The 17,448-nt window shown below is 40.6% G+C and overlaps 2 protein-coding genes across 9 annotated transcripts in view; one reads left to right on the forward strand and one right to left on the reverse strand.

Moving 5' to 3' along the window:
* The window catches only part of LOC135272552 (ubiquitin carboxyl-terminal hydrolase 26-like), a 50,337-nt gene that overhangs the window by 11,646 nt on the left and 21,243 nt on the right, over positions 1-17,448 (reverse strand).
* Positions 1-17,448, forward strand: part of LOC135272554 (transcription initiation factor TFIID subunit 1-like) — a 63,545-nt gene that overhangs the window by 6,824 nt on the left and 39,273 nt on the right. For 5 of the 8 annotated variants that reach the window (XR_010340581.1, XR_010340582.1, XR_010340583.1 and 2 more), the window contains exons 1-3: positions 522-2,086; positions 2,875-3,040; positions 17,001-17,036. Coding sequence is in view for 5 of the 8 variants with exons in the window: in XM_064370962.1 (XP_064227032.1) it covers positions 1,821-2,086; positions 2,875-3,040; positions 17,001-17,036 (468 nt within the window). In the remaining 3 variants the exon portion in view is untranslated. The other 3 variants (XM_064370959.1, XM_064370958.1, XM_064370960.1) reach the window with 3 other exon arrangements.

The raw sequence follows: 17,448 nt of genomic DNA on the forward strand, positions 1-17,448 counted from the left end.
GGAAACTAAGCTCAGACATGTTAAATAGCTTGTCTGACATCATACAGGTAATGGCAGAGCTAGCTTCATCTGAATTTACATGCTGTATTTTCTCCCCTACTGACTCTGAAGGATAGACAGTGGATGAAAAATTGTTTAATTGTATTTGATAATCCATATTATTATTTATTTGTATTACTGGATAGACTTTAGATGGCATAATGAAGATGGAGAGCAATAAGCTTGATTTTGCTTTCTCAGTAGTGGACTGAATTTCCCAGGACTACTCTGTATATAACTTTTGTGGTTTTACTTTTGTTAGGCATTTGAAAACAACCTTTTTCGTGCTCCAATTTATCTTCATAAGATGCCAGAAACTGATTTCCTGATCATTCGGACAAGACAGGGTTACTATATTCGGGAATTAGTGGATATTTTTGTGGTTGGCCAGCAGTGTCCCTTATTTGTAGTTCCTGGGCCTAACTCCAAAAGGGCCAATACGCATATTCGAGACTTTCTACAGGTAAGAATGGGAGGATAGGGAGGGGGTTGGGTTGTATATAGAAAGGGTACGTTGGGGCCAGGTGTGGTGGCTCATGCCTGTAATTCCAGCACTTTGGGAGGCCAAGGCGGGCGAATCACGAGGTCAGGACCAGCCTGGCCAATATGGTGAAACCCCATCTCTACAAAAATTAGCCAGGCATGATGGTGGGTGCCTGTAATCCCAGCTACTTGGGAGGTTGAGGCAGGAGAATCACTTGAACTTGGGAGGCAGAGGTTGCGGTAGCGAGTAAACTCTGTCTCAAAAAAAAAAAACAAAAAACCTGCATTTGAACAAGATCCCCAGGTGATTCCTATTCATATTAATGCTTGAGAAGCATATGCTAGCTAGGCTTTAAGACTCAGGACTTGTTTTTGTAGTGCCATTTATTTTTCTCCGAATTGCATGCTTGGGTACTTTTTTTTTTTTTTTAATGGTGTCGTTCTGTTGCCCAGGCTGGAGTGCAGTGGTGCAAGCATGGCTCGTTCACTGCAGCCTCAACCTCCTGGGCTCAAGGGATCCTCCCACCTCAGCCTCTTGAGTAGCTGGGACTACAGGTGTATACCACCACACCTGGCTAGGAGAAAAAAAATTATAGAGGCAGCGTCTTCCTTTGTTGCCCAGGCGGGTCTCAAACTCCTGGGCTCAAGCGATCCTCCTACCTTAGCTCCCCCAAATGCTGGGATTACAGGCATAAACCACTTCGCTTGGCCTTGCATGCTTTTATTTGTAATGTGATCATCACCCACTTCCTACTTGGTCTTTTCTCTTGCCCTTTTGTTCAGAGGAGTCTGTTTCTCGGTCTCCTATAGCAAGCATGTAGTTCTTTGAGGTTCTTTCAGAACTTTTTGTACTTAGAAAAGTTGGGAAATTGGCTAGGCATGGTGGCTCACACCTGTAATCCCAGCCTGTTGGGAGGCCAAGGCTGGCCTATTGCTTGAGCCCAGGAGTTAAGAGACCAGCCTGGGCAACATGACAAGACTCCATCTCTATGAAAATTTACCTGGGTGTCGTGGCACACACCTGTAGTTCCAGCTACTCAGGAGGCTGAGGTGGGAGGATGGATTGGGCCTGGGAGGTGCAGGTTGCAGTGAGCTGAGATTGCACCCGTGTACTCTAGCCTGGGTGACAGAGCAAGAGAGAGCCTGTCTCAAAAAAAATAAAATTAAAAAAAGTGGGGAAATTGACAGTGGCTAAAATGAAGTCAGGAAAGGACAAATCAGTATATTCTTGGGACTGATGATTACTTTGATGCTTTTTGTAGAATTGAGCTTTGATATCTCCACTGAACCCCAAGAAAATGATCATTTGGGAGGTAAGGGGAACATTTGAAAATCTTTTGTACCTTGCAGCAGCAGGCTCAGCAACATCAGGAAACAATCACAGAGATGATGACACAGCTTCTGTGACTAGCCTTAACTCTTCCGCCACTGGACACTGTCTCAAGATTTATCGCACATTTCGAGATGAAGAGGGGAAAGAGTATGTTCGCTGTGCGACAGTCCGAAAACCAGCCGTCATTGATGCCTACGTGCGTGTACGGACTACAAAAGATGAAGAATTCATGTGAGTTTGATTCACCATTTTTATTTTTTTCTTTGAGGACAGAGTCTTGCTCTGTGGCCCAGGCTGGAGTGCAGTGGCGTGACCTCGGCTCACTGCAACCTCCACCTCCTGGGTTCAAGCGATTCTCGTGCCTCGGCCTCCTGAGTAGCTGGGATTATAGACGTGCACCACCGTGCCCAGCTAATTTTTGCATTTTTAGTAGAGATGGGGTTTTGCCACGTTGGCCAGGCTGGTCTTGAACTCGGGTCAAGCGATCTGCCTGCCTCAGCCTCCCAAAGTGCTGGAATTACAGGCATGAACCACGGCGCCTGTCCTAATTCACCACTTTTGAGTGTGATAGGGAGAATAATAATGATGGGGAATGGTGATTGGGGGAGGGGGCTTAAGTTTTAGTGACAGGATTCTTCACAGGTGTTTCTAGAACTCTGCTGTAATTGAGAACTGTCTTGCCTTTAGATTTTGGGTTTGAATAGAGCCAAATTACAGGGAAAATTCTGTCCTTTATTTGCCACAAGATAAAGGCATGTCTTGTTCCATTTTGGTCCTTTGCATTTTGACTGATTGGTTTGCAAAAATCTTAGAGATTACTCAGGACTTATTCTAAGAGAGTTACCTCTGCAAATGGAGTGCTGATTAGGGAGGGAGATGGGAATGGCACGTAGCCCTTTTTATCTTAGCCTGGATGGATTACTCTAGTCCTGAGGTGTTAAACTATCAGGATAGTCTTCTTGGTTAAGGTTTGCTTATGGTCCTGTGATTTTTCTTCCTCTGCCTCCCACATTGTTCAGTCGAAAATCTGTCCTTTTTGATGAACAACATCGAGAAGAGATGCGGAAAGAACGGCGGAGGATTCAAGAGCAGCTGAGGCGTCTTAAGCGGAACCAGGAAAAGGAGAAGCTCAAGGGTCCTCCTGAGAAGAAGCCCAAGAAAATGAAGGCGCGTCCTGACCTAAAAGTAAGTATCATGTTACGTGATTACAGGTCATGGAACAAAGGAAGAAAGTATACCTTTTCCTTTAGCTTTTGACATCCTCCTTTACTGGGAATGAGGGAAGTATATTGTGGAAGCTGGTTTGAATTGATGTGACTTCTTGAGCGTTCTCAGTACTAATGTGAGTGGTATTGACAATTCCACATCCAATCTGGTGCCATTGTTCTCTCCCTCTCTCTCTCTCTCTCTCTCTCTCTCTCTTTCTGTCTCTCTTTTTTAGACAGGGTCTGACTCTGTTGCCCAGGCTGGAGCACACTGGCATGATTTTGACTCACTGCAGCCTCTGTCTCCCGGGCTCAAGCCATCCTCCTACTTCTGCCTCCCGAGTAGCTGGGGCTACGGGCATGTGCCACCACACCTGGATAATTTTTGTATTTTTTGTAGAGATGGGGTCTTGCCATGTTGCCCAGGCTAGTCTCAAACTCCGGAGCTAAAGTGATCCTTCTACCTTGGCTTCCCAAAGTGCTGGGATTGCAGGCATGAGCCACTGTGCCCACCCAGTGCTGCTGTTTTCATTGGCTGTCATTTGTTTTGTTTTTGTTTGTTTTTTGAGATGGAGTTTTGCTCTTGTTGTCCAGGCTGGAGTGCAGTGGTGTGATCTTGGCTCACTGCAACCTCTGCCTCCCGGCTTCAAGTGACTTTCCTGCCACAGCCTCCTGAATAGCTGGGCTTACAGGTGTCTCTGCCACCATGCCTGGCTAATTTTTTATATTTTTAGTGAAATGGGGTTTCACGATGTTGGCTATTATTGTGCGGGAGTCCGAGTCTCTTTATAAGTCATTAAGAACTTGTCTTATGTAGCTGGGTGCTCCTATTTGGGTGCATATATATTTATGATCGTTGACTCCTGTTACTGCATTGATCCTTTTTCCGTCTAGGTACTTCTTTTAGTCTTTGTTACTATTAAAGTTTATTTTGTCAGAGACAAAAGTTACAACTCCTGTTTTTTTTTTTTTTTTTTTTTTGCTCTGCATTTGATTGGTGAGTCTTCCTCCAGCCCTTTGTTTTGAGTCTTTGTGTGTCCTTGCTTGTGTGATGGATCTGGATACAGTGTACTGATGGGTTTTGACTTTTTATTCAATTTGCCTGTCTATGTCTTTGATTGGGATGTTTAATCCATTTAAATTTAGGATTAATATTGATATTTGTGAGTTTAATATTGTCATTTAATGCTAGCTGGCTATTTTACCCTTTAGTTAATATAGATTCTTCATTATGGAGATACTCTTTACCTTTTGGTAAGTTTTTGGGATGACTGATACTGGTTGTTCCTTTCTGTGTGTAGTGTTTCTTTCAGAAGCTCTTGTAAAGCAGGCCTGGTGGTGGTGAAATGTAAATGATCAGGCCCCAGCACTTTGGGAGGCCGAAGCAGATGGATCACTAGACTTTGACACCACGTTGTTAATATTGACGGATCGACGAGATAGAAAATTAACAGGGACATTTATGATTTGAACTCAGACCTGGAACAAGTAAACTCAGTGAACATTTATAGAATTTTCCACCCCAAGTCCACAGAACATACATTTCTTTTAGTATCACATTACACCTATTTTGAAAGTGACCACATAATTGGAAGTGTATCTTACTTACTTTTATGTATAATTTTTATCACCTAGTTTTATGACCAGGACAACACTTTAAGTAGAATGCTCCTTTTGTTGTCCTCTAACTTAGTTATCATACACAAGGAGAAGTGGATAACCTTTATGACATTATTTATGTTCATTGCTTATCAATTCTACAAATTAAAATTGTGGGCAAGAAATATTTCACTCCCTCTCCAAACTTAGCCCTGCTCAGCCCCAGAATAACCACCAGCCAGGACCACAGTGGTGATTCTTATGATAAACTGAAATCAAGAAGTTTCTACATTCACTGGTATGTATGTGGAGTCTGTCTGTATGTATTCAGATTTAATTAAATTCCTCCAGTGTGGACATTTTATTTTGTTAGTATTTTCCCTGTATTTTAATATATGTCAGCAGCACATAAAAAGACATTTAAAAAACAAAACAAAACGTGAAAGCATATCTCATATCTAAACATGCCTAGTACCCAGGAACCTCAACCACATGTATGCTAATGTACCTAGAAATCTCAGGGTTCCTGGTAAGTATTGGCCAATACGCATTAACTGAGTTGATTTGGCTGGTTAAGAAAGCTTCCTTCTCTGTTGCTGAGCTGAGGCAGTCTTGCCTGGTAGTGGATACACCCATCTGGAAAGCTGTGCAGAGTTGAAATGCAGGGCAAGAATTCTGAAGTTGGATAGACTTGGTTTTGGTACTTGAATCTTCTGGTCAGAAGTAAGAGCACCATAAAGAACTTTCAGTTGTTAATTAACCAATTCGGATAGGCAGGAGATCAGAGTCACCTGAGTCTTTTGAATACTCCAAATTCATAGGCTGAGAACTCCAGAAAAATCAGCCTTTTCCAGGGCATTTGGCCTGAAAGTACAAATCACTGTTGGTTTCTCTTTTCGTCCATTCTAGGAAAAACATAAGATAGAAACTTCTTCCAGGAAGTGGGTGTGAGGCATAAATAAGAGGCAAAAACAATAGAATTAGAGAATGAGGTCTTGAAATGAGTCCACCTAACCTTCTAATGCTTGAATCTCTCATGCAGCATTTCACCCAATTGGTCATGTGCCTACGGCTCCCCGTTGCAGCAATCACAACTGCCCAATAGCATTCATTGTCTCTGGAAGTTTCTGACTGCTGGAATTATATCTTACAATGTGCCAATGTCTATGACTTAGTGATTTGGTTAAAGATTTGCATGCATAGTTAAAAGAAGCTATGCTGTTAAGACTTCTGAAAAGATGTACTTTATTGTCACATTTTCTTCTCACATAAACTCTAAGAAGAAAGTAGTTTCATTAGTTCCTATTCTAGAAATGAGAAAACAGAGGCTTGATGTGGTTAAATGACTTGGTGTAGGTGGCCACATTGCCTTATGAACTGGGAATGAATGAATGCTGTGCTTTCAAGTACCACTGTGGCAGAGAAAAAAATATCAACCTGCTCTGCTTGAGTCCAAGCACATTTATTTGCAGCAGTGATACTGCTGTTAATATCAAATTTTATAAAATATGTGTGACTATGATTTCAAGTTGGCCATTGATAGCTACCATCATTGTTTTTTCTCCCATGCTAGTTTTTAGTTTTTCTGTGGATAAATACTCTTGTCTTTTCAATCTTTCACTAAAGCTCAGTGCCAGGCACATAAATGCTCAGAACAAAATTGATTAAAAAGTATATGCACGAAATGTTCTTCCTATAAATCTTAGCAAGTGGGCTGTTACTTTTGCAGAATAATGTTTTAATTTAATTTAATAAAATCAGAGTTTGTACTTTTTCTGAGGACCATGAGTCCAGGAAAGCATTTTCAACTAAGTATGTGTGAAATCATCCAGAGATAGAGCTGACTCACCTTTCAGGGTGTCATTTCTCTAACATAACATGTCCAACAAACCAATCAACCAATTAACCAATGAAACAACCAAAAAAAAATCAAATGAAGCTCTGAGCCAGGGTGATGCAATTCATACACACATGCTAAAAGCTTTCATGTGCTGTGTGTACCTGGTGTATGTTTTCCTTTCCCTGAAGCACTATACTAAATCAATAGTCCTATGTCAAATATATTAAAAAACAAGAACAACGGTGGAAAAATTGAACCTGGGACACAATTATTTCTCCCCACTAAGACTTAGAAATTGTATCACTCTGGCTAATTCCCCAGGAAAGCAACAACAGGTGTGGAAGGGACCCACAAAAGGGAGGAATGTAATACATGTCTACTTTATTCTGGCATGAAGTGAGGGCTCATTTCTTCTTGTTTTTATTACTTCTAACGTTCCTCTTTTTCAAATTTAAATTTCTGCCATGAATCACACACATATTCAGAGAGGTTTAGGTTTACGCTCAATTGTGATCCAATGCTTCAATTTCATCCAATCCTGGAAGGCCTATATTTTCTGGCGCATTCTGAGTCCTTGCACTTCTAAACAGAAACAGCCAGGTTTTCCCTTTGTTCTGGAACTAGAAGCACAGCCTTCAGTAAGTACATGAGGTCACGATTAACCTCTTTAAACATGTCCTTTTGCCCTTTGAGTGATCCAAATTCAATATCCTCAAAGTCCTGGGGCTGTGGGGCTTGAAGAAATGCCAAGGGAATGAGAAAAGTACACAGCATTTTAATCCTTATCAGACTAACACTCCTTTTCAAAGGGAAGATGGTTGGGTTACGGAAAGCTGCAATCAGTAACAACAGAGAATTTCCACTTAGGCGCTCATTCACGCAGAACTAGAGGGTAAAATGTGTTCTTGTACCTGCTTGATCTACGTGTGAATTCATGTTTTTGTTTTTGTGTATCATTTAAAAGAATATAAAAAGTCATACAACAAAATATTCTTAAGATGGCGATCTTTAGATAACAAATAATGCTTTTACTACTTTGACCTTCCTACTTCTATTTCCCTAATTCTTATTGTCAGATTACTTTAGAATCCAATCTTTGCTTACTCTTTTGAATGTATATACCATTTATCTGCCTCTATTTTTATGTTTAGAGACTGTTTTCATTGTTTTTCTTTCCTTTTACTCTGTTGTTATGTACTGAAATATGCTATAAGACCCCCAGGATTTGTTGATAGGCTCATTAGAAAAAAGAAAAGGGCTCATATAAAGAGATTTATTTTTACATAGGCAAATTACTTACTCCCTTTATGCTTTTGATTCCTAGTCTGTAATTAGACTAATAACAGTATCTATCTCAGAAGGTTATGAGGCTTAGATGATTCCAATCAAGTTTTATACAATCCTAGACGCACAATAAACACTAAATATCAGGCCTATTACTAACATCATTTTTGTATTTGTTATTGAAAAAATGTATAAGATATTTGGCCAAGTGCTGTCAGGGATTCAGAGTATTAGTAAGACACAGTTTTTGCCTTCAAAGAACATACTATCTATGGTAAAGTTGAGATATATACACAGATAACTAAGAGGAATAGTTGAAAATTTTATAAGGGCGGTTGGGAAAAGGCTCAGGGTTCTTTCTCTTTGGAGGAATCATTGAAAACTTTGATAAAATGATAGTATTGTTTTCCTAAATCTTAACAGCATTTAAGCATCATTAAAATATTAGGGGAGAGCATTCCAGGTAAAAAGTGTGTTGTAAGCGATGTGAATAATGACATGGACCTGGGTAGGAAGAAGAATTGGTCACTTGATATGATTGCAATTAAGGTACACACAGTTGAAATGGGAAAGCGCACTGGAGTAAGACTAGAGGCCTTTGAGCATTAGGCTATGGCATTTGGTTTTCTTTCATTGACATTGGGGCGGTATTCGAAGTTTTGAAGCCAGCTGCTGAAAGGATATTTCAATAAAAATATTTAGCTGAAAATAATGGGACCTTAGACCTGGAAGGACTCTTGGACATCACCTAGTCCTACGCTCACACTTTATTTTTGTAATTGGAAAAACAAAAGCACACTTGTGTACACATGTACACAAAGTGTTATATGCTTATTACAGAAAAGAAAATCTACCTCTGAACTCACAAAATCTTACTCTATATTACTTGTAATTTTTATATGTTGAAAAGAGTACTTGCTATTACTTACCTAATCTTTGTTTATCCAATTAGTTTGTAGATTATTCTATTGGTTATTTGTATTTGTGTGTCACTTCATGTCCTTAGCCTATTTCTCATAAGACTTTCTCACAAATCTCTGTGTGTTTTTCATATTGTTTTCTAAAAGCACTCTATGTATTGTGGATGACAAATATATTAACAGGTTTCCAAACATCAACCAATCCTTCAATTTCTAAAATTCAATTCTCTCAATTTGGCTCTACTCATTTTATGAGCCAGTATATTCAACTTTATACTTACTGAACTGTATAAATGGAACACTCTACATTTCGGCAGTCTCCCTTAAGGCCATGTGTAAAGAAAATTAGTGCATTTCCCAGCTTCCAAACGGAAGTGCTGGTCCGCTTATACAGGGTTTTCAAAGGAAGTGACAAAGCCTTGTTTTGCCTCCTCTCCCATACCCACCTTTTGAAGGTGAAAAGAAATTAAGAAAGAAATAGAAATAGAAGAGAATTTCCTGGGAATCTATTGTTGGTTTTCCTGTCATTTTTTTTCTCCGTTCACTCCCCACTTGCCACAGAGGATGAAATGCTTTTCCTTACCTTGAGATAAGTAACAAGGGTTTGAACATATGACATCTTTCCCTAGCAATTTGGTTAAAAAAAATTCTTGAGATGTTGTATTTTGCCAAGGTCATAGCAATACAGTCTTCCAGAACTTTACCTGTTGCCAAGGAAAAGCCTGCTTCTCCTCCTATTGAACCAGGGTATGATGTGACTGCTCTGATCAGAGAGCACAGAGAAATAATTCTGCTGCTGCATGACTTCTGAGGCTATATCACAAAATCAGAGAGCCTCTGTCTAACTTTCTGTCTTCAGGATGCTTGTTTTGGGGAAGCCAGCCACCTTGCTTTGAGGAAGTCCAACTTAGTCCACATGAAGGGGATACTTGGAGAGGAGCTGAGACCCCAGTCAAGAGCCTGCATTAGGCAGTGACATATAAGTGAAGTACCTTTAGCTGATGCTAGCCCCTCGGCTTCCAGTCTTGCAGCTGAGCCCCTCAGTGAACTTCCTGGAATAGTCTCTTCATGCCTTGACTCAGAATCCTTTAGCATAATATATGGTCATCTGGTATGTAGAAGTTTTAAGGTAATTTGTTATGCAGTCTCAGTAACTGGAAGAGAAACACATTTCATCCCTACCTGAAGAAGACTGAAGATGTAAGGCTGAGCCCAGAGTTAAATGCTTGTGGAAAAGCAAAGTTATAAAGGGCAATGCGTGAACAAACTGCATGTGCAGGACAAGGATGTGTGATCTCTCAAAGAAGAAAAGACAGAAGAAGGGAAGAGGCCGAGAAACAATTCTGAAAGAGATTTGGCAAATGAGAGATGTCCACAGGCAAAGTGACACTGTAGAAAGATGATTACCATTGCACAGTAGTTGAGGGAAAAACAGCCAGAGTAAAAGAAGACCTTAGGCTGCCAAACGGTATATCTAACAAACTCGAATGAAGACTATAGGCAAAAAAAGGTTTATATGCCTTTGAAGGCTTAAGACACACATGTCAGAATCCAGCTGTATTCACCCAGTTCTACTGTATTCTTCGCCACCTTGTCCATACCCCTGAGGTCCACATAGAAGTGAGCAGGGAGGGGACAGGAAGGTAAGGAGCAAGTGAGGTGGAGAAGGATAGTGGATCACATGCCTCTCTTACTGCAGACTTTCCAACAAGAAGTTGTATCCAAAGGAGGGAAGAGAAAAGCTTTAAGAAAAGCTCAGAAGCATGATTACAATGGAATGGCCATTTTCATTATGATAGAGCTCATATTCTATTGGAGACAAGAGGCAATAAGCAAATTAACAAGTAGAGGTCATAGTATGTGCACTGGGAAGGAAAATACAGAAGGATCATTATGAATAGACAGCAGTAGCAGCAAGGAGAACAATGTAACCAAAAGAAACGAATCCATGAATATGTACATACACACATATACGCGACAAATACACATGCGTGTTTATGTGTACTATGTTAGCTCAGGCTGCCATAACAACAACAACAGCAAAAAACACAGACTGGTTGTCTTAAACAATAGACATTTATTTTCCTACAGGGTGCCAGAAAAATCAGGTTCTAGTGAGGGTTTTCTTCCTGGCTTTCAGATGGCCACCTTCTTGCTATGTCCTCACGTGGTGGAGAGAGCTGCTGTTTCTTCTTTTAGGAACGCTCATCCCGTCGGACAAGGGCCCGACTCTCAGGACCTCATCTAATTCTAATGGCCTCCGCAAAGGCACCATCTCCACAATCTCCACACAGCATCACATTGGGAGTTAGGGCATCAACATAGGAATTTGGGGTGGACACAAACATTTGGTCCATAAGGTGTACATACACACACACACACACACACACACACACACACGTGGTCAGGGATGGCTCTCAGACAAACCATATTTGATTAGAAGGCTAAAGGAAGGATGTGAGGGCGATCTGGCTGCGACATCTGTCACCCCATTGATCGCCAGGGTTGATTCGGCTGATCTGGCTGGCTAGGCGGGTGTCCCCTTCCTCCCTCACCGCTCCATGTGCGTCCCTCCCGAAGCTGCGCGCTCGGTCGAAGAGGACGACCATCCCCGATAGAGGAGGACCGGTCTTCGGTCAAGGGTATACGAGTAGCTGCGCTCCCCTGCTAGAACCTCCAAACAAGCTCTCAAGGCTAAAGGAAGTGAGGTATTTAGCCACAGGGTTATCTTGGGGAAGAACATTCACAGGAAAGGGGAAACTTGCCGAAAGACCAGCAATCCAGAGTGTTCTTGGTGTATTCAAGGGACAGGGCAGAGGCCAGTGTGGCTGGGTAGATGGGAGAGAGCTAGGAAGAGAAAAATGACAGGTAATGGGGTTAAGAGGAAATTAGGGACTAGATCATGTGAGGCCTGTATCTTAATCTAAGTGAGAAGAAAAGTCACAGGGGACCTTTGAGTGGAAGAGCAATATGTCATAAAAAGTAACCTTTAGATAATGTGATATGATGATCAGGAGCACAAATACTGTAGTATTTTTGAAGCATTTTAAAATAGATAGGAGTCGCCTGTTACTAGGAATGCTTTAAGTCACATTTTATAGATATTTAGTGGCTTTGCTTTTTAAACAAAGTCAGTGATATTTAGTAACATTATAAATAATAATAATTAAAATCCTGCAATATACTCCCTAAGCAATCTTTCTCCATTATTATGAGCCTTCATTATTTAAATGTAATTTGTCAGAAGTCCAATACTTAATTAAAAATAGGTAAATGTTTAACATTCTAATCAATGTGACTATTTTATGTGGATTTCAATATAAAGATAGAGAATATTTTTCAGAATTTATTGCTGATATTATAAAGGAAAACAGAAAAATACTACTATCAGTACTTTTCGCCTCGACCTTGGAATGAAGCCATGCCCTTCAGTTTTCTGTTCACTTTTTATATTCATAGCACGGTCTTGCCCTTGCAATATCTGTTTCTCAACATGTTTTGAAGGGAAGAAGTTGAAGAGGCAAACTTATAAAACAAAACTTCTGTGATCAGATGTAAGTCTCTCATCCGAGCCAGGAGTCAGACACAATGCTGCGGTGGAGCTGTGACTTTTTTCCGGATTACACTAGCTTCTAAGAAACTATGAAAGTTCCTATTGCTATTTTTCTCTCTTTCTGTTCAGGTTCCACATGTATTCTCAGTGATACAATTTTTCTATGTTATCCAAAGAAAGGAGAATTTGAAGAAATTGTGTGTTGAATAAAAAGAAAAAAGAAAAGTTTCTTAGTTATGTACCGGGAAATAAAAGATAAATCAGTAAGCATATTTTATTTTTTAATTTGCTTACTACATTCCAGCACTTTGTAGCACACTTCAACAATGTCTGATACCTGGGGATTTTAAAAGATTGAATACAATTTGATGGAGTATTCTAAGAAAGGGATTACAAAATTCAGGATCACTCCTCCACTAAAACAGCCCTGACCAGATTAACCAACTTTTTCCACTAGCTGAGCAGTTACAAATCATATTAATATTGATTTTAAATGGCCTACTATTTTTATGAAAGAAAAATGGTAGCAGGGTTTCAGTTATGTGATGAAACAGGCTAAGAAGCGTCCCAAATAATCGATGTTGGCTTCTCTCATGAGGTGGGATGTGCTCCGGCATCACTCAGACAGTGGCTTCAAATGTACTGGTAGCCTGGATGCTCAGTGAAAGGAGCCTTCACTGCTCTGTGGAGAAATGGGTTGAGTAGAATGTGTTTGTTTGCTTGTTTGTTTAGAATAGTAAATATGTCCACGTTAAAGGGCTGTCCTTTATAAAAATTCTCTTTCCTACATTTTTGGTGTTAAAATATTTTTGTCTCTTAGAAAATGATTGGTAAGTTTTTTTCAGGAAATTTTGTTCATTTGTTCCTACCGTTTGGCTGTTGGTCCCCTCCAAATCTCGTGTTGAAATGTGGTCTTCGGTATTGGAGGTGGGGCTTCATGGGAGGTGTCTGTGTCACGGGGGTGGATCCTTCAGGAATAGATGAGTGCTCTCCTTGGGAGGCGGAAGTGAGTGAATTCCCACCTTACGAGTCCCTGTGAGAGATGGTTGTTAAAAAGAGCCTGGCACCTCCTCTCTTGCTCTGCTGCTTCTTATCTCTCGATGTGATCTCTGCACATGCCTTAGGCCATGAATCCAAGCAAGCTGAGGCACTCATCAAAAGCAGAGCAGATGCCAGTGCTCAATTTCTTATCTGTGGGTGTATATTCCAGGCCACCATTGTAAGGTTTGTGCCGTATATGGAGGGGGAATCTCTCTGGTCAATAAATAAGTGTTGACAAAGTGGTTATGCTCAAAACTGACCTAAAATATCATGAAAGAGGAGACTAGAAATGATAGCGGACATGCTATTTTCCTTTTCGGCAGTCCTTCCCCCAAATCACCTAATGGCATTTGTACTAGTTGGTGTCACTGTCTTTCCAGGTAAAGGGGATGCTGGGTTTGCCATAAGTTAAGGGTCACTAAAACTGACACTATTCTAGATATTGTAAACAGGAAAAAAACTTAGTGCCAAGAAATAGATGTTTACAGAACTATCAGAAGTGTTGGAGAAGTGAAGATCAAGGAAAACCTCTGCTAACAATTAGGAAATCAAGAATTACTGGGGCCACAGGATGCTGTCTCCAGTGATTTCTGCTGCCTGCTGAAGAGGGTAATTCCCAGAACTTCTGGAAGCTGCTGAACTTCTCATGACTGTGGTCTGCCCATCACATTATAGCTTCTGCTTTTCTTTTACTTTACACATTTTGCAGAATTGTCTCTCTTTGCAGGAGTTTGTACCTGTATCATATGAGTAAGGATGTCTATAAAATGTAGCTACGGGGTTTTAGTCTTTGAATTGTGGAGGGAAGTTGGAGGAACAGAGATGGTGGTGTGCTAACAACAGATTCTGAGTACAGTCACCTAGCTGTGATCCTTTCCCATTTCTTTCTTTTTAACAGAGTCCTGATTGGGATGAAGCATGTACTTCATCCTTTGCTCCAGAAAGAGATAAATTTTGTGGGTCATGGAATTAATCCAGTGATGGTAAATGGGGTTGGGGTAGGCATATAATTTACAGTCTCTTAATTTATGTGTACAGGACATAGCTCTGTGTGTGTTAGTCTGTTCTCATGCTGCTAGTAAAGACATACCTAAGGCTGGATAATTTATAAAGGAAAGAGGTTTAATGGAGTCACAGTTCCACATGGCTGAGGAGGCCTCACAGTTATGGCAGAAGGTGATGAAAGAGCAAAGGGACATCCTACATGGCAGCAGGCAAGAGAAAATGCCTGTGCAGGGATTCCCATTTATAAAACCATCAGATCTTGTTAGACATTCACTATCATGAGAGCAGCATGGGAAAGACCCGCCCCCACGATTCAGTTACCTCCCACCAGGTCTCTCCCACAACACTTGGGAATTATGGGAGCTACAATTCAAGATGAGATTTGGGTGTGAACACAGCCAAATCATATCACTGTCTCTCTGCCTTCTATTTAACACACCCAGGGAGCATATAACTTAAATTTTCATAGGCAGCCATACTGAAGCCATGACAAGATCAGAATGAAGTAGATATTAAGGAAAAAATAGTGAGGAGACCGAAAAATATACCTTGCTTTTTAAAAAATTACATAATTTTGTAACTCTTCATGTTATGTACGAGTCTTCCCCTACTTCTGAATATTTTATGTGTAAAAGTAAGTTTCATTATTAAGTCAGTTTCTGTCCTGGTTTCTGTTACTTTTGAAAGTATCATAACTATTACCCTAACTCAACTTCTGTGCTTTGAAATCTGACCAACTATAGGTGACAAAGGAAGGAAGTAGACAGGTGTTTTCAGGAATCTCTCTAAATAATTATTTCCATGGTGAAAACAGCAGGTACCACAGAAAACTAAGACTTGAGGGGTGGGTGTCATTGAGCCCCTTGGTTCTATTCAGATTATCTGTCAGCTCCCAGTTCTGAGCAGACACATAGTCACATCCTTTCATATCTTTGCTTTGAAAGAGTCTATGATATAAAACCTCCCTGTATCCATGCTGAGTAGACTGAACTAAAGGACATGAAGAAGACCTCAAGGGCAAGATTTGATAATGAAACTCATGGTGGAATGGGACCCAATCATTTATGTAGTGCAGTCATAGATGCTGGCTGCTTCCAGAATGTTATGACACCGTCGGCACATTTTTATGGTACATAGTGACAAGGACTCTCCTTGCAAACTAGTCAGGCTTCTTTGAACACTGTGCTCGACTAAACCCTGGCCTTCCATCCTGGCAGAGTCCAGTTTTAGCAAAAATCTTTCTAAGTCAGTTTAGCAAGAGCCCTCACGCCCTTGGTCTCTGATCACCCTGGCCTGCTGCTGGCAAGAGTCCTGCATGGTCCCGTCTAGCAAAAATGCCCCCTATCCTTGATGTCTCCTGTTAGGAATTTTAGTAAAGCTAACTTCCATTCCCATCCCACCTGCTCCTTGGCTAGAAACTTCCACTTGTTCTTGTATATGAAGTGGAGCCCCATCTCTCCCCGGTTGCTTGCTACAGTCTTGATACCTATTGCAATAGTCCTGGATAAAGTTTTTCTTACCATTTTAACAAGTGCCAGAATAACTTTTCTTTAATAATAGAAGTGGGATTCAAGGAGTTGGAAATGAGGTGACCCGGGCCTAAACTGCATCCTGGTTTACCCAGAAGTTTCTTGTTCTTTGCACGAAATACCTAATTCTAAGACTGAAGCTCTAGGCTCCACAGCATTGAGAAATAAGAGTTTGTTGTTCAAGCCACCAAGTCTATGGCGTTTTTGTCATAGCAGCTGGAGCTATGACAGTGTGTAAACTTTTTCTTTTCATGATTGAATTACTGTGAGTATTTTATGTGCAGAATGAATTGTGGTCTAAGAATGGAGATGACGAACAAAAAAGCTAAGGGGCCTCAAAATGAACACTTTTGTGCACTGCTGATTGCTGTAGAAACACATCATTTATCTGAACCATCAGTGCCTCAAACTCTTTATCAGGGAAATAGGATTGGCAATTTGTTTGATCACCGCACTGAATTGTAGTGAAGAATGACTGATAATTTTGAAGTGAGATGTAAATGTTAATATGATAAAAAATAGGAGGGAAGCTTAGGCATCCGAAGACAATGGCAAACTGGAATTAAAGACGACATAGGTAATGGACCAAATGCTTTACAGGTGCTGCAACATGGAGTTGGTTGCTTCGCATAAATAATTTTCTCCTCTTTCCCTCTTCCAATCTGAACCTCGTCTGACTCATTTGCATTTTGATCCCAATGGGAAGGTCTCAATGTTTAGAAAAATCCCTCATTTTTTTTGCTGTTACTCATAAATGATCAATAGCCACAATAATGAAAAACATAACAGGAAGTTCTTTTTGGCAGTCATTCCTCGCCGTTTCGGGATGACTGCTCAGCTGTTTATGATACAAAGCTGTTTAATTTTGGGAAACTGTAACACAGGTAAAATATGGCCTCAAAATGGAGGAATTGAGGCTTTTAAAGGTTTTTTTTTTAACTCTAGGATTGGTCTCTTTAGACTCACAAGCACTGGACTCCTTATCAGCCTTGTTTTAGACACCAGTCAAACCAGTTGTGTTTAAAATGCATCTCGCAGGCGTTATAACCATGCTAAGAACATTTCAGTCTAACAGTCCTGCCTCAGGCAGAAGTTGCTTCCTGAGATTCTCTGGCAATTACTAAATCTTAATACCATATTCACTTACACAAAGTGTCTCTCTTTTTCAGATACACATGTTTACTGTTCCCAAGTGTCTACCAAAGGTAAGTCATCGCCCCACTTTCATTCCCTTGGAGACTGAATATTTCCTGACCACCTGCTCTAAATCAGAAGACTGAGTAACATTCTAATAACACATCAGTTATCCATTTCCAAGGCCTCTTTGCTTCCTGAATTTCAGTGTGTGTCACCTGCACAGCTTGTTAGATCATGATTTTCTCAATCTTATAGCAAGATTCTGTTTTAATAGGACTGAGTTGGGGCCTGAGCCTGATTTTCTAACACATTCTCAGTGATACTTACACTAACTGTCCATGAACCATGGCATGGAAGACACCAAAAGGACTTTCCATCTTGGACTTGACGTGATAATAGGCAGTGAATCTTCATCCTGACGGTTGGTGAAAACCTGTTCTAAGCAGCATACATGGGCACCATGACCTGCTGAACTGTTTT

The sequence above is a fragment of the Aotus nancymaae genome, unplaced genomic scaffold, assembly GCF_030222135.1.
Source record: "Aotus nancymaae isolate 86718 unplaced genomic scaffold, 86718_ANA_hifiasm-v0.15.2.pri h1tg000111l, whole genome shotgun sequence".
NCBI lineage: Eukaryota > Metazoa > Chordata > Mammalia > Primates > Aotidae > Aotus > Aotus nancymaae.